The sequence below is a fragment of the Erpetoichthys calabaricus genome, chromosome 4 (assembly GCF_900747795.2).
Source record: "Erpetoichthys calabaricus chromosome 4, fErpCal1.3, whole genome shotgun sequence".
NCBI lineage: Eukaryota > Metazoa > Chordata > Cladistia > Polypteriformes > Polypteridae > Erpetoichthys > Erpetoichthys calabaricus.
In genome coordinates this window covers 299,319,934-299,336,359 of record NC_041397.2, presented here as the reverse complement: position 1 = coordinate 299,336,359, position 16,426 = coordinate 299,319,934, and the positions used below count along the sequence as shown (strand labels likewise).

Sequence of the window (16,426 nt, the reverse complement as noted above, 5' to 3'; positions counted from 1 at the left end):
TAGACACATGGACTAAGACACCAATTAGTGTGGTAGACGGTAGGACTTTAGGGACCTTCAAAACTTGACTTGATGTTATTTTTGAAAGAATTAAGTGGATATGACTGGTGAGCTTTGTTGGGCTGAATTGCCTCTTCTCGTCTCGAATGTTCTAATGTTGTAACCGCCTGGGCTAGGTGGTGATTGCAGCTTGTATGTAGAAGGTCATTTAATACTAGTTCTGATCTGGCATTCTTCACGTTGAACAGACACGTGGTGGAACAGGTCCCTTTCAATTTCTTTTAATGGTTAACAATATCTTTATCTCACTTGATGTTCGGCAAGTACAAGAATTTATTGCAAGAAACATTTCTAAACCCTCCCCCACACAAAGTACAGTAATCCCTCCTCCATCGCGGGGGTTGCGTTCCAGACCCCCCCCCCCCGCGAAAGGTGAAAATCCGCGAAGTAGAAACCATATGTTTATATGGTTATTTTTATATTGTCATGCTTGGGTCACAGATTTGCGCAGAAACACAGGAGGTTGTAGAGAGACAGGAACGTTATTCAAACACTGCAAACAAACATTTGTCTCTTTTTCAAAAGTTTAAACTGTGCTCCATGACAAGACAGAGATGACAGTTCTGTCTCACAATTAAAAGAATGCAAACATATCTTATTCTTCAAAGGAGTGCACGTCAGAGAGAGAGAGAGAAAAAAGCAAACAGTCAAAAATCAATAGGGCTGTTTGGCTTTTAAGTATGCAAAGCATCGCCGGATAAAGTAGCTGCAAGGAAGGGAGCAAGCATTTTTCAGCATTTTTTAGAGGAGCGTCTGTATCCTCTAGGCCAGTATGGGAACAGCCCCTCTGCTCAGTCAGAGCGAGAGAGAGGAAAGCAAACAATCAAAACGTGCTGTTTGATCTTTTAAGTATGCGAAGCACCATGCGGGAAGCATATCGCTTGCAAAGCAGCCACATATAAACCCAGCAAAGAAGGGAGCACTGTGAAGGTAATCTTTCAGCGTTTTTTAAGGATTGGCCGTATCCTCTAGGGGTGCGAACAGCCCCCGTGCTCACAATATATTTGAGGAGTTTTATTTAGGCTAATACATAATACGTGCTCTGGTTGGGTAGCTTCTCAGCCATCTGCCAATAGCGTCCCTTGTATGAAATCAACTGGGCAAACCAACTGAGGAAGCACGTACCAGAAATTAAAAGACCCATTGTCTGCAGAAATCCGCGAACCAGCAAAAAATCTGCGATATATACAATATTTAAATATGCTTACATATAAAATCCGCGATAGAGTGAAGCCGCGAAAGTCGAAGCGCGATATAGCGAGGGATTACTGTACCTACTTTTATCACAATATATGTCACACTATTTCAGGGTGTGAGTGAGCCACTTGAAAGTCTGGTGTGCATTTAAAGATTGTCCTGCTTTGTGTGCTTCAGTGAAAGGCTGTGCCTCCCTATGACGCAGAACTAAATGAAATGGATTTGATAATGCATGAACAAATATGAAATTACATTACACTCAGAGATCTATCCAGGGTTGGTTCCTATATTGATAAACTCCGGTTCCCTGTGAGCTTAAAATTACATGAAGCGGATTGAGTAGTTGGATAGATTAATTATTCTCATTAGTATAAGCAGGCAGACTGTTGACCATTGAATCTCCCATAGGTTTTTGTCACGATTTTTGCTACTGTTTTAATAACTCCTTGGCAAGTCTGTCTACTCTAGGAAGCCCACCTTCAAATCTTTTCTTGCCCTGCTTACTAAAAGCATTAAATGACTCTGAATTTGCACGTTCACGCTGACAATTGTAACTTAATATCTTGTACTTTATTTTCCTAGGAGTCAGCACTGCAGGATCTGAAGGATTGTGGCTTGCATCCAGACACCCTGGTACAGCTGCTGGAGCCTCCTGTGTTAGGAAAACTTGCCTTGAGGCAGCTGGAAATGAGTGACTACAAATATACCTGGAAATCATGAGGGTAGGAGAGGGCTCTGTGCCCATATTCAGGCACTGCCAAAATGTTATTGTGATTACAGTTTCTGTAGATGGATCGCAGGAGAGCCAGAGAGCCTTCTATGCACATCTTATTTGTCACTGCCAGCATCAAATGAACTGCAGTTATCTTCTCCAGTTATGGGCCACATCACTATATTCTATACTTAGCGTAAGCATGTGTTGGGGTCTACTTCACTGGCTGAGAGGAGAGTGTGTGTACTTAAATGCAGTAAATGCAAGCAAAGCTTGTAAACACACACACAGCCTCTTGCAGGCTGGACGTGAAATGCCGCTCCTGCTAAGTGGCTAAGTCAGTCATTTGAAGAAGAGCCTAGTTTTGGGTGAGCTTTAATCGATGCATGAGGCACGTGAAGTTAAACTGAAAAAGAGCTGGTGATATTTTATATATGTAATAAAATGTTTTACATTTTAGATTTTAGTGTGCTTTCATGTCAGATTACTTTTTTAATAACTTACTCGCCCACGCCCCTCCACTTTCTGGGGTTCACTACGCACCAGGCACTTTGCATCTCTGCCGCTCGCGTTGTGAAGGGGGGACTGAACGCACGTTAAGGAGATGCGGTCGGATCAGCTGCTGAGCTGCGTGTTCTGCTTGCCATGCTGCACGTCAATCATTTAAAAGCCTGGACAGTAGCTGTCCTTTTGTCTCACAGGACGTTAACGTGTCTCCGAGAAAATCATGTATCGTCTCCTTCCAAGCCTTCTAAGATTTTTTTTTTATATAATAGAGAGACATTAATAATCTACTTGGCTGACAGTTTCATCTGGAGAAGCTTACAAAATTTATTTATTTTTTTCTTCATTTTTTGGTATGTCCTGGCAGTTCAAGCAAGTAAATAAAGCGATATTGGATCTATGAATTTTTTTTTTACACTGTATATATTTGAGAGGTTCATTTTGAAGGTGATTCAGCAATTAATCCAGCATGCCAGATGAAATTATTCTTGCAGTATGGATTTACAAAAACAAAAAAAAACACAAGTGGGTAAACTAAGTAATAGTGGTGGGTTTGACATTTTGTATGCACATTTAAAACTGGTGGTTAGCAACAATGGGAGGTTGAAGGAAAAAACCACGTCTTCAGCTGTCTAGTCTAACACAGCAGAGCTGGGACACACAGTCCATGACATCTTCTTAATACAGTGGCGGATATGGCTTTTTCAACCATTTCTCACCATTGATGTCTCAATAAGAATGGGAAATTTGGGTGAGGAACAGGAGGGTTCAAGCACAGAGCCGACTGAGGTAGAACCTTATGCTCTGTAAGAGGCCCCGGGCAATTAGAAATGAAATAACGCAAACCTGCCTTTGGGCTGTCAGAATTCTTCTTCACCACAGCAGGTATATAATCCAAAGGCTCCAAGCTTCGTCCCTCAGTAGGTAGTACCACCACCTACACCTCGAGAAGCACGTGTGGCTGAAAGAGAGGAGCCATCACTCCAGCTGTGTCGAATGACGCTGTGACCTGAATGTGCTCATGGAGGAGTGCGTGAGTGTAACTGGGTGCTTTGGTACTGGAATTCTCTCTGTGGTGCCAAATTGGGAAAGTACTGCCTGATGTGTCACAAAGCACACACTTTTACGTTACGAAGAAGCCTTCTCATCTTGTTGAGCAATACACTACAAATGGCTATGCCATATGTGCAACTTCATGCTGGGTGAGCTTCTCCTCGCACCCAGACTACTCTGCTTGCTCCTGCCAACAGACCAAATCCTGGTCGACAGCTTCGGTCACCGTCTGGGAATTTCCTGTGTGGTGTTGCAGATAAGACAACCAGAAGCCCTTGAGTTGCAAAGAAGTTTTATTGTTTTGTTTATCACTAAATGGAGATGATCCCCCCTCCCGTAAATATATATTGTGACTTGTGAGTTATTGTCCTACACCCGAGAGAAGACGCAGAGTTCAATGGCTTCAAGAAAACCAACTTTATTTTCATCGAAACTGGACCAGTCAGGGTATTTATTCAAATGGGAGCTACCACTTCAGTACACAGGCACAGCAAATGAGCAGAGATGGGGTCATCTCGGTGCTGAGACATGAGTGTGAGCAAATCTTGAAACAGTCTCTATGTACCTGCTTGGGACAAACTGCTCAATCCGCCCTTCCCCTATGCAATCAGAAATCGCCCAATATAAGAAATGATCCTTAATCAAAAAGTGCTCCCTATATTAACCATCATTTGCAATGTGCATGTTTAAATGCAAAGTCTAGGCAGCCGTCAGCCCTTTGCAGGCATGCACACTCTGTTGGAGTGTCTGTCCCCGCTTTCCTAGGGCCTGATGCTGCACCCGGCTCTTCTCCAGGCATTGTTTCTCTAGGGCCAGTAGCTGCTGGTCGGCTTGCGGAGGTTGAAGGTGCAAGTGCCCGATGCAAACAGCCCACTAGTTGTCCCAGACCTCACGCGACAAATCCGGTTGTCTCTAAGCCGGCTTCTTGATTAACCTTGTCGGCCACAAGCCCCTCTCTATGTACTACAGACAGAGGTGATCTGCAGGTGGCTAGGACATGTGAGAACAGGACATTTCTCTTCCCCATTAAGAGGTCATGGTGAAGTATCTCCTATAGCAACCCAAACTTTAGAATTGCTCCTTTTAAATTTCAGCGGGAGTAATAGAGCCTCATATTCTTTAACGTCTCTGTGAACACAGCAAATGTTCACCCAGTCCCATCTTTGTGTAGGTAGTCGGCCGGAACAAGTCCGACTACGGCGGACTACACCGAGGTCACTACCAAGAGTCCAACAGGGCCAGGATTTTGTGTCTGGCCAACTTAATTCTTCTTCTTTCAGCTGCTCCCATTAGGGGTTGCCAGAGCGGTTCATCTTTTTCCATATCTTCCTGTCCTCTCCATCTTGCTCTGTCACACCCATCACCTGCATGTCCTCTCTCACCACATACATAAACCTTCGCTTAGGCCTTCCTCTTTTCCTCTTCTCTGGCAGCTTTATCCTTAGCATCCTTCTCCCAATATACCCAGCATCTCTCCTCTGCACATGTCCAAACCAACGCAATCTCGCCTCTCTGACTTTGTCTCACAACCGTCCAACTTGAGCTGACCCTCTAATGTCCTCATTTCTAATCCTGTCCATCCTTGTCACACCCAATGCAAATCTTAGCATCTTTAACTCTGCTACCTCCAGCTCTGTCTCCTGCTTTCTAGTCAGTGCCACTGTCTCCAACCTATATAACATAGCTGGTCTCACTACCGTCCTGTAGACCTTCCCTTTCACTCTTGCTGATACCCGTCTGTCATAAATTACTCCTGACACTCTTCACCACCCATTCCACCCTGCCTACTCTCTTTTTCACCTCTCTTCCACAATCCCCATTACTTTGTACTGTTGATCCCAAGTATTTAAACTCCTCCACCTTCGCCAACTCTACTCCCTGCATCCTCACCATTCCGCTGACCTTCCTCTCATTTCCACATGTTGTATTCTGTCTTTTTCCTACTGACCTTCATTCCTCTCCTCTATAGAGCATATCTCTACCTCTAAAGGGTCTCCTCAACCTGCTCCCTACTATCGCTACAGATCACAATGTCATCAGCAAACATCACAGTCCACGGGGACTCCTGTCTAATTTCGTCTGTCAACCTGTCCATCACCATTACAAATAAGAAAGGGCTCAGAGCCAATCCCTGATGTAATCCAACCTCCAACTTGAATACATCCATCACTCCTACCGCAGACCTCACCACAGTCACACTTCCCTCGTACATATCCTGTACAACTCTTACGTACCTCTCTGCCACTCCCGACTTCCTCATACAATACCACAGCTCCTCTCGAGGGACCCTGTCATATGCTTTCTCCAGGTCCACAAAGACACAATGCAACTCTTTCTGGCCTTCTCTATACTTCTCCATCAACACAATCAGTGCAAACACTGCATCTGTGGTGCTCTTTCTTGGCATGAAACCATACTGCTGCTCACTAATCATCACCTCACTTCTTAACCGAGCTTCCACTACTCTTTCCCATAACTTCATGCTGTGGCACATCACTTTTATCCCCCTGTAGTTACTACAGTCCTGCTCATCCCGCTTGTTCCTAAATATCGGCACCAGTACACTTCTTCTCCACTCCTCAGGCATAAAATGCAGGAGAAAGACCAAGAAAAGTGTTTGTTTTGCAGTGACCTCTAGAACAGGGATGGCAAATCTGAGAGTTTGATTTTTTTGGACCAAAACGACAACATTCTAATGTTGCCAAAACTGTTTCTGGGCCCTGACATTTTGGGACCACACCACAGCTGAGACTTTGCTGCTGCTGCCCTCTGTAACCATCCAGACTCCAGACAATATTCAGAACATCAAGAGCACCTCGGGTAAATACCACATTCATTTATCAACTTACCTAACAGAGATGGCTTGTGGATTTCCACCATAAATGATCTTTTAGTAGAAACCAAGTACAGTGGAACCTCGGTTAACGAACGTCTCGGCACACGTACAAATCAGTTTACGACCAAAAAGTTCAGCAAACTTTTGCCTCGGTTCACGACCACACACTCGGTATACGAACAAGCCAGTTTCCCTTTCGGTTTGTACATGTTCAGTCTCTCCCTGTGCATTTCGTGTGCAGCGAGCAAGAGAGCGAGAGCACGCGACACATACACACAGGCAGCACGAGAGAGAGAGCTGGACTCATAAGGTAGGAAGGCAGTTAAAGAATGCACTGGGCTTGATTTTGTTTTCACTTCTGTTTACAGCGATCGGTTCGTAGCATGTATTGTTGCAATGTTACTTTTCTTGGTGGTTTATTAAATTACGGATTTTTTTCAAATGTTCATTTTTTTCCCTGTGCTTAAAACTCATTAAAAAAAAAAATAATAATAAAAAGTGTTTTTAGCCAGCGGTTGGTAGCGCTATAGCGCGAACTATTGCAGTGTTAGTGTTCTCTGTTGTTCAAGGTTTTCTCTGTGTTGTTCAATGTTTTTACATTTAGTTTACTATTATGCTGTGCATTCTATGGTTTAATTAACTATATTTGTGCTTAAAAACTTTTAAAAAAAATATATATATTTTCATACAGTTTGTATGGTCTGTAACGGATTAATTGTATTTACATACAGTCCTGTGGGGGGAAATTGCTTCGGTTCACGACCAAATTGGTTTACGACCAGAGTTTTAGAACGAATTTATGCTCATGAACCGAGGTTCCACTGTATAATATTGTGTTGTACTGGTCTTATTTTGTCATCATTGTGGTTTTCAGGCCACACTGCAAGCACAAGAAGATTAAAGCACAGCGTGATTCCCAACGGTGAATGTGGTCCATTGGTAGAGGTTACAGTGTCTGTAAGGACTGAACGTGAAAACCACCATCATATGTAAAAGCACCTTGCTAAGGCTGTCGCACTGCACCATAAATGTATTTTCTGGTTTTTCTTTTGTCACTCTATTGTGTTCTTACCAATGTGAACTCTGAGCACCTACAGAAAACTGTGTAAGGCCTAAGCTGGGTGATGTGGGCATACGTCAATAGGGAGGACCGTTGTGAGGTATGGGTCTGTTGTAGCGATTTCTGGGGGGGTTTGGGACCATGGGAACTGATGCGGATGTACTGTTAAAGAGCGCGGAAAGGCAGGAAAAGCAGAGGAAAAACTGAGGCGAGATGGCGGACGTGAGCTGTTCAAAGCCAGGAAAGAGATTTTCTGAGTGGAGTACCGAAGTCCTACACAGTTTGGAGGTGGCCACTGAATGAAGTGGACTGGACAGATAAGAGGATCGAGACTGAGCAGGCAAGGAAGAATCTTTTATTTTGCGTTAGCATGTCTATAGACTTGAAAACATTGTGGGATATTTTATTTTATGACAAGACAAAACTGTGGACATTGTGCAATATTTTGGGTTTATGATTTTTCATGTTATTTATATACCGTGTGTGTTGGAAAAGGGGATGTGCACTTACGGAACTGGAACATTGTTGCTGGGTTTGTGTGATTTGTACTATATATAGTTGATTTATTATATTTGATTCTCCTCACCGTTTCTCTGGGTCATTTTAATTTAACCATTTCATGTAATCTGTTGGCGCCACACAAAGGGGTCCAAAGGCAATTTGAGATTGTCCTGCAATCTGATTCTAACATATCACAAAAAACACAGCGAATCATATCAGGTGCGACCGCTATAAAGCTAATGGTTGACCCACCATTGACCATGCCAGATGTCAGGACAGAGGATCATCATGTAAAATCTCAAAAGACTCGGCTACATTACAGAGCAACACTACAAGGCAACCAGCACAAGTGTCCTGAGACAAAGGAACTCTTAAGGAAAATTTCTCCATGGGACTCAAAGACGTGAAGACCGTCACAAACTGGACAAAGACTAAGGCTGCTGTCGCACTCCAGGACTTGACACAACGTCTAGTTCAGGGGTCTCCAAACCCTTTTCCCCCCAGAGAGCTACTTTTACAAAATGAAAATGGCCGAGAGCTACTCATGTTTTCTAACGTTTATTCTCATAGCTTATTTCAAACCAAACAAACTGAATAAGCTTGTCTTGCCTGATCATTTACAAAATGTTGGTGTCCACAACTCACCATTTGAATTAAAACATCATAAAAAAAATAGTTCACCTGCAAGTGCATTTTGTACGTCTGTATGCATTTTCTAGTGTATCTCACACTATTGAATTAAAACATGAATGCTGTCAAAACAAAATGCAATTCCAAATACACAGATCTGACTTCTTCATTTGTCATTTTGTCACATGTCACTGTGTCACTTTATTCACATGTCCAGCTGCATGTGTGATGTGTTAGTCAGATGACTGGCACTGCGTGGAGTCAACAAGAGAGGCAGGTGTCTGGTGGAGTGGAGCCCCTTCGGTTCACTCTTCTGGAGTCATTTAAATGTTCGTCTGTCAGTCTTGTTCTGAACTTTGATTTCATGACATTCATGTCAGACTCGCAGAGGTATGGAGACCCAAACAACGCAGACATTTTTAGGGCTGCTTGGTGAAGATTCTTAGTTATCTGGCTCTGCTAAGCTCCAGAAATGCTGTTGAGACTTTAACTGCACATTATTTTGAAGGTTTACTAATATATAATATATAAATCCAATGTCTTTCTGTCTGCTTTTCACGAGAGAACTACTTAATGGATTTAGATTGGGTTTTCCTAGAATTTGCTTGAACATTCCGGTTGATTTTGCAACTTCTCTCATTTCGCTATGTATCATAGTTCAGTTGGGGTAGCGAGTGATTGAATTGAATTCAACTTTGTTTGATATTTAAAATAAAGTGTTACTTGAGGATTCTTGATTCAGATTGTGGATTGTGATTTTGTGTTAAAAGGGTCGTGATACGATTTTTTTTGGAAAGATCGCCTTCCCCTAATTTGACTAATCAAGATTTCAAATTTATGTATGATTCATTAACCCTTTGGTGAGCTACTTGGAAAGGGGTTATGAGCTACCGGTGGCTCACGAGCGACGTGTTGGAGACCCCTGGTCTAGTTAGACAGCACATCAAATTAAACCACTGCACAGAATTTCACTGAGATTGAAGTTTCCAAATTTATATGACTGGAAATTGTGGGGCAGGTGGGCAAGCTGACGCCATAATTATTCAGCATGGTTCCACATCTTGTGTTGTGCCCTAAACTTACTGTTATGTTGCAATCTCAGCTGGTCTGTGAGCAACACAAAGTCAAACCAGCAGGACCCAAGGATTCTCCAAAGAGACACAGTACTGAAGGAGGCCAGTCTTCATCTCGGGTCACTGGATAGCGTCCATGTCTCGCAACCATATAGCAAGACGGGAAGCACCAGGACTCTAAAGACTTGGACCTTCGTCCTTTTGCAGATAGCGGGAGCGCCACACACCCCTTTTCAGCGACATCATGACCCCCCCATGCTCTCCCAATCCGTCTACTGACTTCATAGGAAGAGTCACCAGAGCCATGAATGTCACTGCCAAGGTAAGTGAACCTCTCGACGAGGTCGACACTCTCTCCTCAGACTTGTACACTGCTGATGGCTGTGCCTAAGAGGTCATTAAAGGCCTGGATGTTGGTTTTTATTAGCACCCTCACAAGCCCACACACTCAGACTCCTCGCTCAGTCTCTCGAGTGTCCCGATCAGTGCCTTGCGAAGATCACAGCATCGACAGTCAAGATCAGTGAATCTCACTTTCTTGGCTTGGGTGACAGATACGCCCCTCTAGGAAATGCTGATCTTGAGGACACACGTGATAATGAATTAAAGAATGGTTGTAGATTGTCTGGTGGTGTAGTTAGGTTGTTGACCTGTACCAATTGTGTCAGCACCAATTCCCCTCTCATGTGTTTCATTTTCATATTGTCACCAGGGATGAATTGAGCATGGGTGAAATTCCCACTCCAGCCATCGACACTGAGAAAATCCGATACAACCTATCGATGTTGGGATTATAAATCACCAGTTCTACCACTTCACTTAAGGAAATCTCCTTCTGGCAGCAGTAGATATGGATTCCTAGTTTGTGCGATGGCACTCCCACTCACATTACCTGAGAGGTCCCAGACAAACCACCCATTCATCAACAATGAGGAATCACTCCGGGTCAGCACTCCTCTTCTCTCTCTCTCAAGCTATTCACTCTGAGACAGCTGAGGTGTGACATGAATCCACAGTTGGAATTACAGTATAAGTGGCCAGGCCTACCTACGTGTTAAAGGCGCTCTCCACTAGCCCGTTGCAAATCTGGCTTGCTTAGGTGTGACATGGACTCATGTAAGATCTTGACCTGCTCCCTTGATACCTCGTCTGCTTTATTAAGGAATGGTTGTAGATCTTAAAGTGAAGGAGGTAGGCTGTTGATCCTTGACCTCTACCAGCCACGTCAGTACCAGTTTCACTCATGCATGGTTCATTTTCATATTGATATGCCAGCATTTCCACTGCTGGCATATCAATCATGGCGGATGCTCCCACCTTCTCTTAAGCCATCCACCCTGAGAAAGGCATTTTGTGAGTATAAGTCATCAGGTTTTGTGGCAGGGTGTTTCACAAGCTGATCTTAGAATTATTCATTGTTTGCTTTTCACTTTTAGCACTTACTAAGCAGTGGTCTTTTTAGCTTAAATAGAGGAGGAGGAGGAAGAATGAATGAGAGAAAGTGATCATTGATGAGGAGGAGATCCAAAGAGGCATTCATTGAGGATGTGCTGGTCTGAAAGAGAGCAGGGCTGAGGGCTGGCATGGAAGTTCCAAGATGTGGCAAAAACAAAGCACGGAGGAGCTCCACAGTGAGACTCTGCAAAGAGGCATGAAGAGCTAAAGTGTGGCAGCATCCAAATGGGCGAAAGGCACACTAAAAGGAGGGGGTGGCAGAACTGCAAATCATGCCATCTGTGGGAGGTGACAAGATTGGGGATACAGCGAGAAGACGACCTGAAGTATCATCCAGACAATGGGGGATAAGTCTCGATGGATTTGAAAAACCTTTATTTACTTGCACCTTAAATACACAGAGGGATTGTATGGCTCTGCTTTCAGTGAAGATTCCGTTGCTTATTTTGAGATGCAGTTTTGCACATTTTGTCTTTAATCTTGGTTATAGACAAAGATTACTGAACTTTTGCATTCAAGTCTTGTCCATCCTTGGCCTATGAAGTATAAGGGACATTGGTAGGGGCTGCTGACACAAGACAGGCAGGTGCAGACATGGCTCTCCCTTTCCCTCAGCTGCTGCTTACACTGCCTGAGATACCTCAGATGACCCAAAACCAAATCCCCACCCCTCCATTGTCAACAATGCAGAATTGCTTGGGGTCAGCACTCCTTCTCTCTCTTTCAAACTGGGATGTGAACTCAGAAAGTTGGAATTATAAACTATGCATCGAAGGAAATCACCGCTAGCCAATTGCAGATCTGGCTCGTTTAGGTGGGTGGGGCATTTCCTCTCAACAGCTCCTTCTGCATGCGCTGCAGGCCCACAGGTTGACTTGACCTACTCCTCTGGTACCTCGTCTACATGCTAAAGAGTGGTTGTATATCTTCAGTCAATGGCTTTAGGCTGTTAACCAAGATGTATAAACCTGCAGAGTCACAGACCCATACATCACCACAGGCCTATGCCAGCAGTTTCAAGGCAGAAGTGACATCATCGCACGTCTAGACCAGCAGGTTAGTAATAGACATTTACAGGTCATCACAAGCACACTAAACCCTAACCTTAACTATTTATCATACACCCTAATCATATTGACCCCTAACTTTAACTTTCATCTTATAACTGCTGGCGTAGACCTGCGGTGATGTATGGTACACTGGCTCTGCAGCCAGATATTACTGTATTGCCCTCCACCAGCTCTCTCAATGCCAGCTCCACTTCATACGGTCACCAATGTCAAATCGAAAATGGCCAATACTCCCACTCTTGGTATTATAATTCATCAGTTCTTGTGACAGGACAGGTCACAAGCTGTGTTATGGGGTTCATTTTTGTTATTGTTTTCAATTTTTAGCTCTCACCCAGCAGTGGTCTTTTTTTGCAGATTACACGTGAGGCCGCACAATCATGGACATACACTGAAAAACGCAGCAGCCATACCACCTGCACTTCAGAAGAGGTCACCTAACTGAAGCTAAGCATGTTTGGGGCTAGAAGAGGTGTTGGTGAGGCCAGTGGGGGGCGCTAACCCTGTGGTCTGAATGTGGATCCTAGTGCCCCGTTGCTGTAAAAATGGAGCTGCTCTTCAGATTAGGACATAAAACAGAGGTCCTGACTCTGTGTTCATAAAAGATCTCTGGGCATCCTTCGTAAAGAGTAGGGTGTGTATCCTGACGTCCAGGCCCACCACAGCCTAGTCACTCTGGCCCCGTAACCATTCTGTTTCTAATTGTCTCTCACCACTTCACCATCTAACAGCGGAGTCCACTGGTGCAAAAATGGCAGCCACTGCAACATCCAGGTGGATGCCACACATTAGTGGTGGTTGAAGTGGCTCTCCTTTGTCTAAGCGAGAAAAACACTAAAACGTATAGATTATTATCTACTGATAATTACCAACTTTGACTCACTTAAGCTCTTCACCGTTTGATTTAGCACATAGTAAATGACTTTGTTTTTTTTACAAAACTAGGGGGCTTCGCCCCCTGCTCACTTCGCTCTCCAACCCCTGTGTTTGGTTAATCGGATATACAATTAAAAAATTTTTTTTTCTTTGGAATTGTTTCAATTTCATTATTTGCACTTTTACTTTAAAGCTTCATTAAAAACAATATATTTTGGAGACGCATTGTGACAACGGAAGGTATAACTGCCCGTGAGTGAATATTGTTTCTGTAATAAATAATCCCGAGTTTTTCTAATGTTTGTCCCTGTGATTTATTGATTGTCATAGCAAAAGCTATTCTCACGGTAAACTGTAAACATTTTAATATGAATGGCATATCACGATCTCCTTTGGTGTGTAATGTTATTCGCAGAATATATACATCACCTTTCTTTTTGCCTGTTAAAATTTGCATCGCTTCTCCATGATCATCAATACACATCTGAATTGTGTATTCTTTGAAATTAAACTTGTCGTTGCTTTAACTGTTCTGGGACCACACAGTCTCATAGCATATGGTCCATTATTGTGTAAATCCACGTTTTGTGCATTGATTGATGCGAAGGTGAAAAGACTTTGTTGTCTACACTTTTTTTCTGACCTCGATTTGTCTTGTTATTTTTTCAATTACACCTGGCTCTGATGATTAATCATCTTTTGTTTGCGGTAATGCAATCTTTTCTATCTTTTCCTTGATACTGTAGCGACTGACATGATAAAGTGTCATAAAAGTTTTACCTGAACAATCGCCGACTTCCTAAGCCCAAAAACAACTTTCTAGCACCCTCTCCAATGCCCCCCTTACCGCATCAATCAGTACCCCGCTATCAGTCTTCCGTGCTGTACTCTCAATCGGACCTAACAGTCACTTAAAACCAAAAAGCCCTCAGCCTGGGTGGGACGCTACAATACTTTTGAATTTTACTGCTTTCATATTCTGTACCTTTCTCTGCATGTGTACCGCACCATCGTTTGAGCCTTTCGAATTCCACTGCTTTCATAATCTCTTATCTGCCTTTTTTCCTCTCCAACGCCTTTGGGTCTCTATTCTCCGTACTGTCCTTATACGCTTTATATGTGCCGAGAGCACATGATCTGTGTGTACTACGTGCTTTTACACCACTGAGTGTTTTTTGATGGGTGTGCTCTTATATGATATCTTTTGTAAGTAGGGCTTGTCCTGCAAGAATCTCATGTTCCACGTCCCTGCGAGACGGCCCTGGGACAATCTCTTGGCACCAAGTCTCATGTTTACGGTCAGTCCCCACGAGACACACCGTGGCAAGTTTCTTTTGTCTCGCGGGTCTTTTAAATGTCTTCCGAGAAGATCACGGATCGTAGCCTTGCTTTTGCTTTCCAGGATTTTTTTTTTTTTTTTATAATAGAGGGACGTTAATTCTGTTAAAAGAGATGAAGTGACGCACATATTGGCATTCATTTTTTATTTGCCCCGTACCCAATGCCACGGTGACTGGCTCAAGACCCCCCCTCTCCAGGTTCCAGTGATAGTAAGATCCTAACACAATCCTCATGAATCCCCCATTATATGTATAATTGTGGAGATGCTGCTGAACAAGCAGAAACATAAAATCCAAATGGCTTGAGGAACAGCAGCAGGCGAGTTCACTTACCTCCTTCTTCTAGAAGAGTCGTTGCATTGCCAGACTGACAGAGAGCTTTTCACACAGAGAAACAAAATTACAACCTTAAAATTACAACTTTATGGTCCAACCAACCATTTTATTCATTTCTCGTTCCAAAATTAACAAAATATACAAAAACAGATGCAGCCTCCCTCTCGCTGAGCTCCTCCAGGACTCCAAGCCTGTCTCATGCTAGTAGCTTCAAGGAAATATATATATTCTCAAAGCCGATTCCCTTCTCACTACTCATTCGCTTAGTTTTATTTCCTTTTCAATTTGATTATATTAAAAAGCCACTTTGAGAATTGTAAAAATGTCGCCATTACTGACATGTACTATTGGATTAATAAATAATAAACCCCAGCAGCCAATCGGTCACACCTGGCAGAGGCGCAGCAATCCTCCTCCTCCTCAACTTAAATCTCCCAATGCAGTAAACAAAATCTGGAAGAGGCTCCATGTCGCTCTCCATGTTAAAAATACTAGCATGCACCTAGGGAGCAAATGACAGAGGTTAGCCAGAAAGAGAGGGAAAGGACAAGGCAGGCCATTCAGTGCCCCCCGGCATGCCATTTCACCAAAAAAAAAAAAAAAAAATACAGTAACACGTTCACTATTAAGTTACAGAGAAGTAAGTGAGCATTGGGTAATGGACGCTGCAGTAAATCCGATCTGCACCTACAGTTGAGGCAGGGCACGTCTCGCCTCAGAGACCCGCATTGACCTGGCAATTAATTTGTGGCACTGGTGAAAGTGGGCCCATTGGGTATGCCATCTCTGGAGACCTGGCCCATGGCCTGCAGGGCAGCAGTAGCAGCCATGGCTTTAGCATGCTTCTTATTAGGGCTGGCCATGCTGGGCTTGTACTCTTTGCCGTTAATCATCACCTGTGAGGATCAGAAAAGGTGACATCTCATAACTGGCATCCAAGGAAATTTCAAACAGTAGTGAAACAAAAGGCAGAAACAGTCTCACCTTGAACAGGAAGTTCTTACGATGGTCGGGGCCGCTGTCATGAACCAAGGCAAACTCAGGGGGTGACCACTTCCTCTTATTGCAGATTTCCATCAGAGCGGACACAGGGTGCTTCCCTAAAATTAAATTACAGGGCTGAATGGTGGTCGGCCTACCTGAATTCAATTCACGTCACTAAAGATGCGCTAAAATGCTGTAACCCATACATCATGAACACACCAATGACAGAAATGGTGGTGGATAGGGGGACCAAAAAAATGATTATACAACTCAAGAGCAATTCCTTTCGAGTTATCTTCAAGATTCGTCCTCCTTGAGATGCAATACACCCATCCCAGAGCTTCTTCCATTCCTGTTACAGATGTGCCGAGTCCGGGGGGGGGGGGGGGGGGGGGGGTTTGGGGTTAAAGACCAAACCCCCGGTGCAGGCTTTTTGCTGATGACATTGTGTCAGGTAGCATCAGAAAAGAGCAAATCGGGAGGAAGCTGGAAGAAGTGAGAAGGGTTTTGAAAGATAGAGGGTTAAAGAGAAATAGGAAGACGACAGAATATATGAGGTAATGATGATCAGAATTCAGAAGTTAGCTTGCAGGGAGAGCTAAATATCTAGGATCAGTGGTAGGCCGAGATGGAGAATTAGATGCAGAAATAACCCACTGAGTTCAGTATGGAATAACTGGAAGAAGGTATCAGGAGTATTGTGTGATCAAAGAATTAAGAAGAAGGTTTTTAAGATAGT

The 16,426-nt window shown here is 43.6% G+C and overlaps 2 protein-coding genes across 5 annotated transcripts in view; one reads left to right on the top strand and one right to left on the bottom strand.

The window, feature by feature from the left end:
- The window catches only part of LOC114650966 (DNA replication fork stabilization factor DONSON), a 32,320-nt gene extending 29,893 nt beyond the window's left edge, over positions 1 to 2,427 (top strand). The window contains exon 9 of the mRNA XM_028800920.2: positions 1,840 to 2,427. Within this exon, the coding sequence (XP_028656753.2) occupies positions 1,840 to 1,977 (138 nt within the window). The 3' untranslated portion in view covers positions 1,978 to 2,427. The remainder of the gene's footprint in view (positions 1 to 1,839) is intronic.
- A 12,361-nt stretch (positions 2,428 to 14,788) lies between these two features.
- LOC114651268 (serine/arginine repetitive matrix protein 2-like) overlaps positions 14,789 to 16,426 on the bottom strand; it is a 147,718-nt gene continuing 146,080 nt past the window's right edge. For all 4 annotated transcript variants that reach the window (XM_051927207.1, XM_051927209.1, XM_051927211.1 and 1 more), the window contains 2 exons: positions 15,688 to 15,803; positions 14,789 to 15,599 (listed from right to left, as the gene is read on the bottom strand). In XM_051927207.1, coding sequence (XP_051783167.1) covers positions 15,444 to 15,599; positions 15,688 to 15,803 — 272 coding nt within the window. In that variant the 3' untranslated portion in view covers positions 14,789 to 15,443. The remainder of the gene's footprint in view (positions 15,600 to 15,687; positions 15,804 to 16,426) is intronic.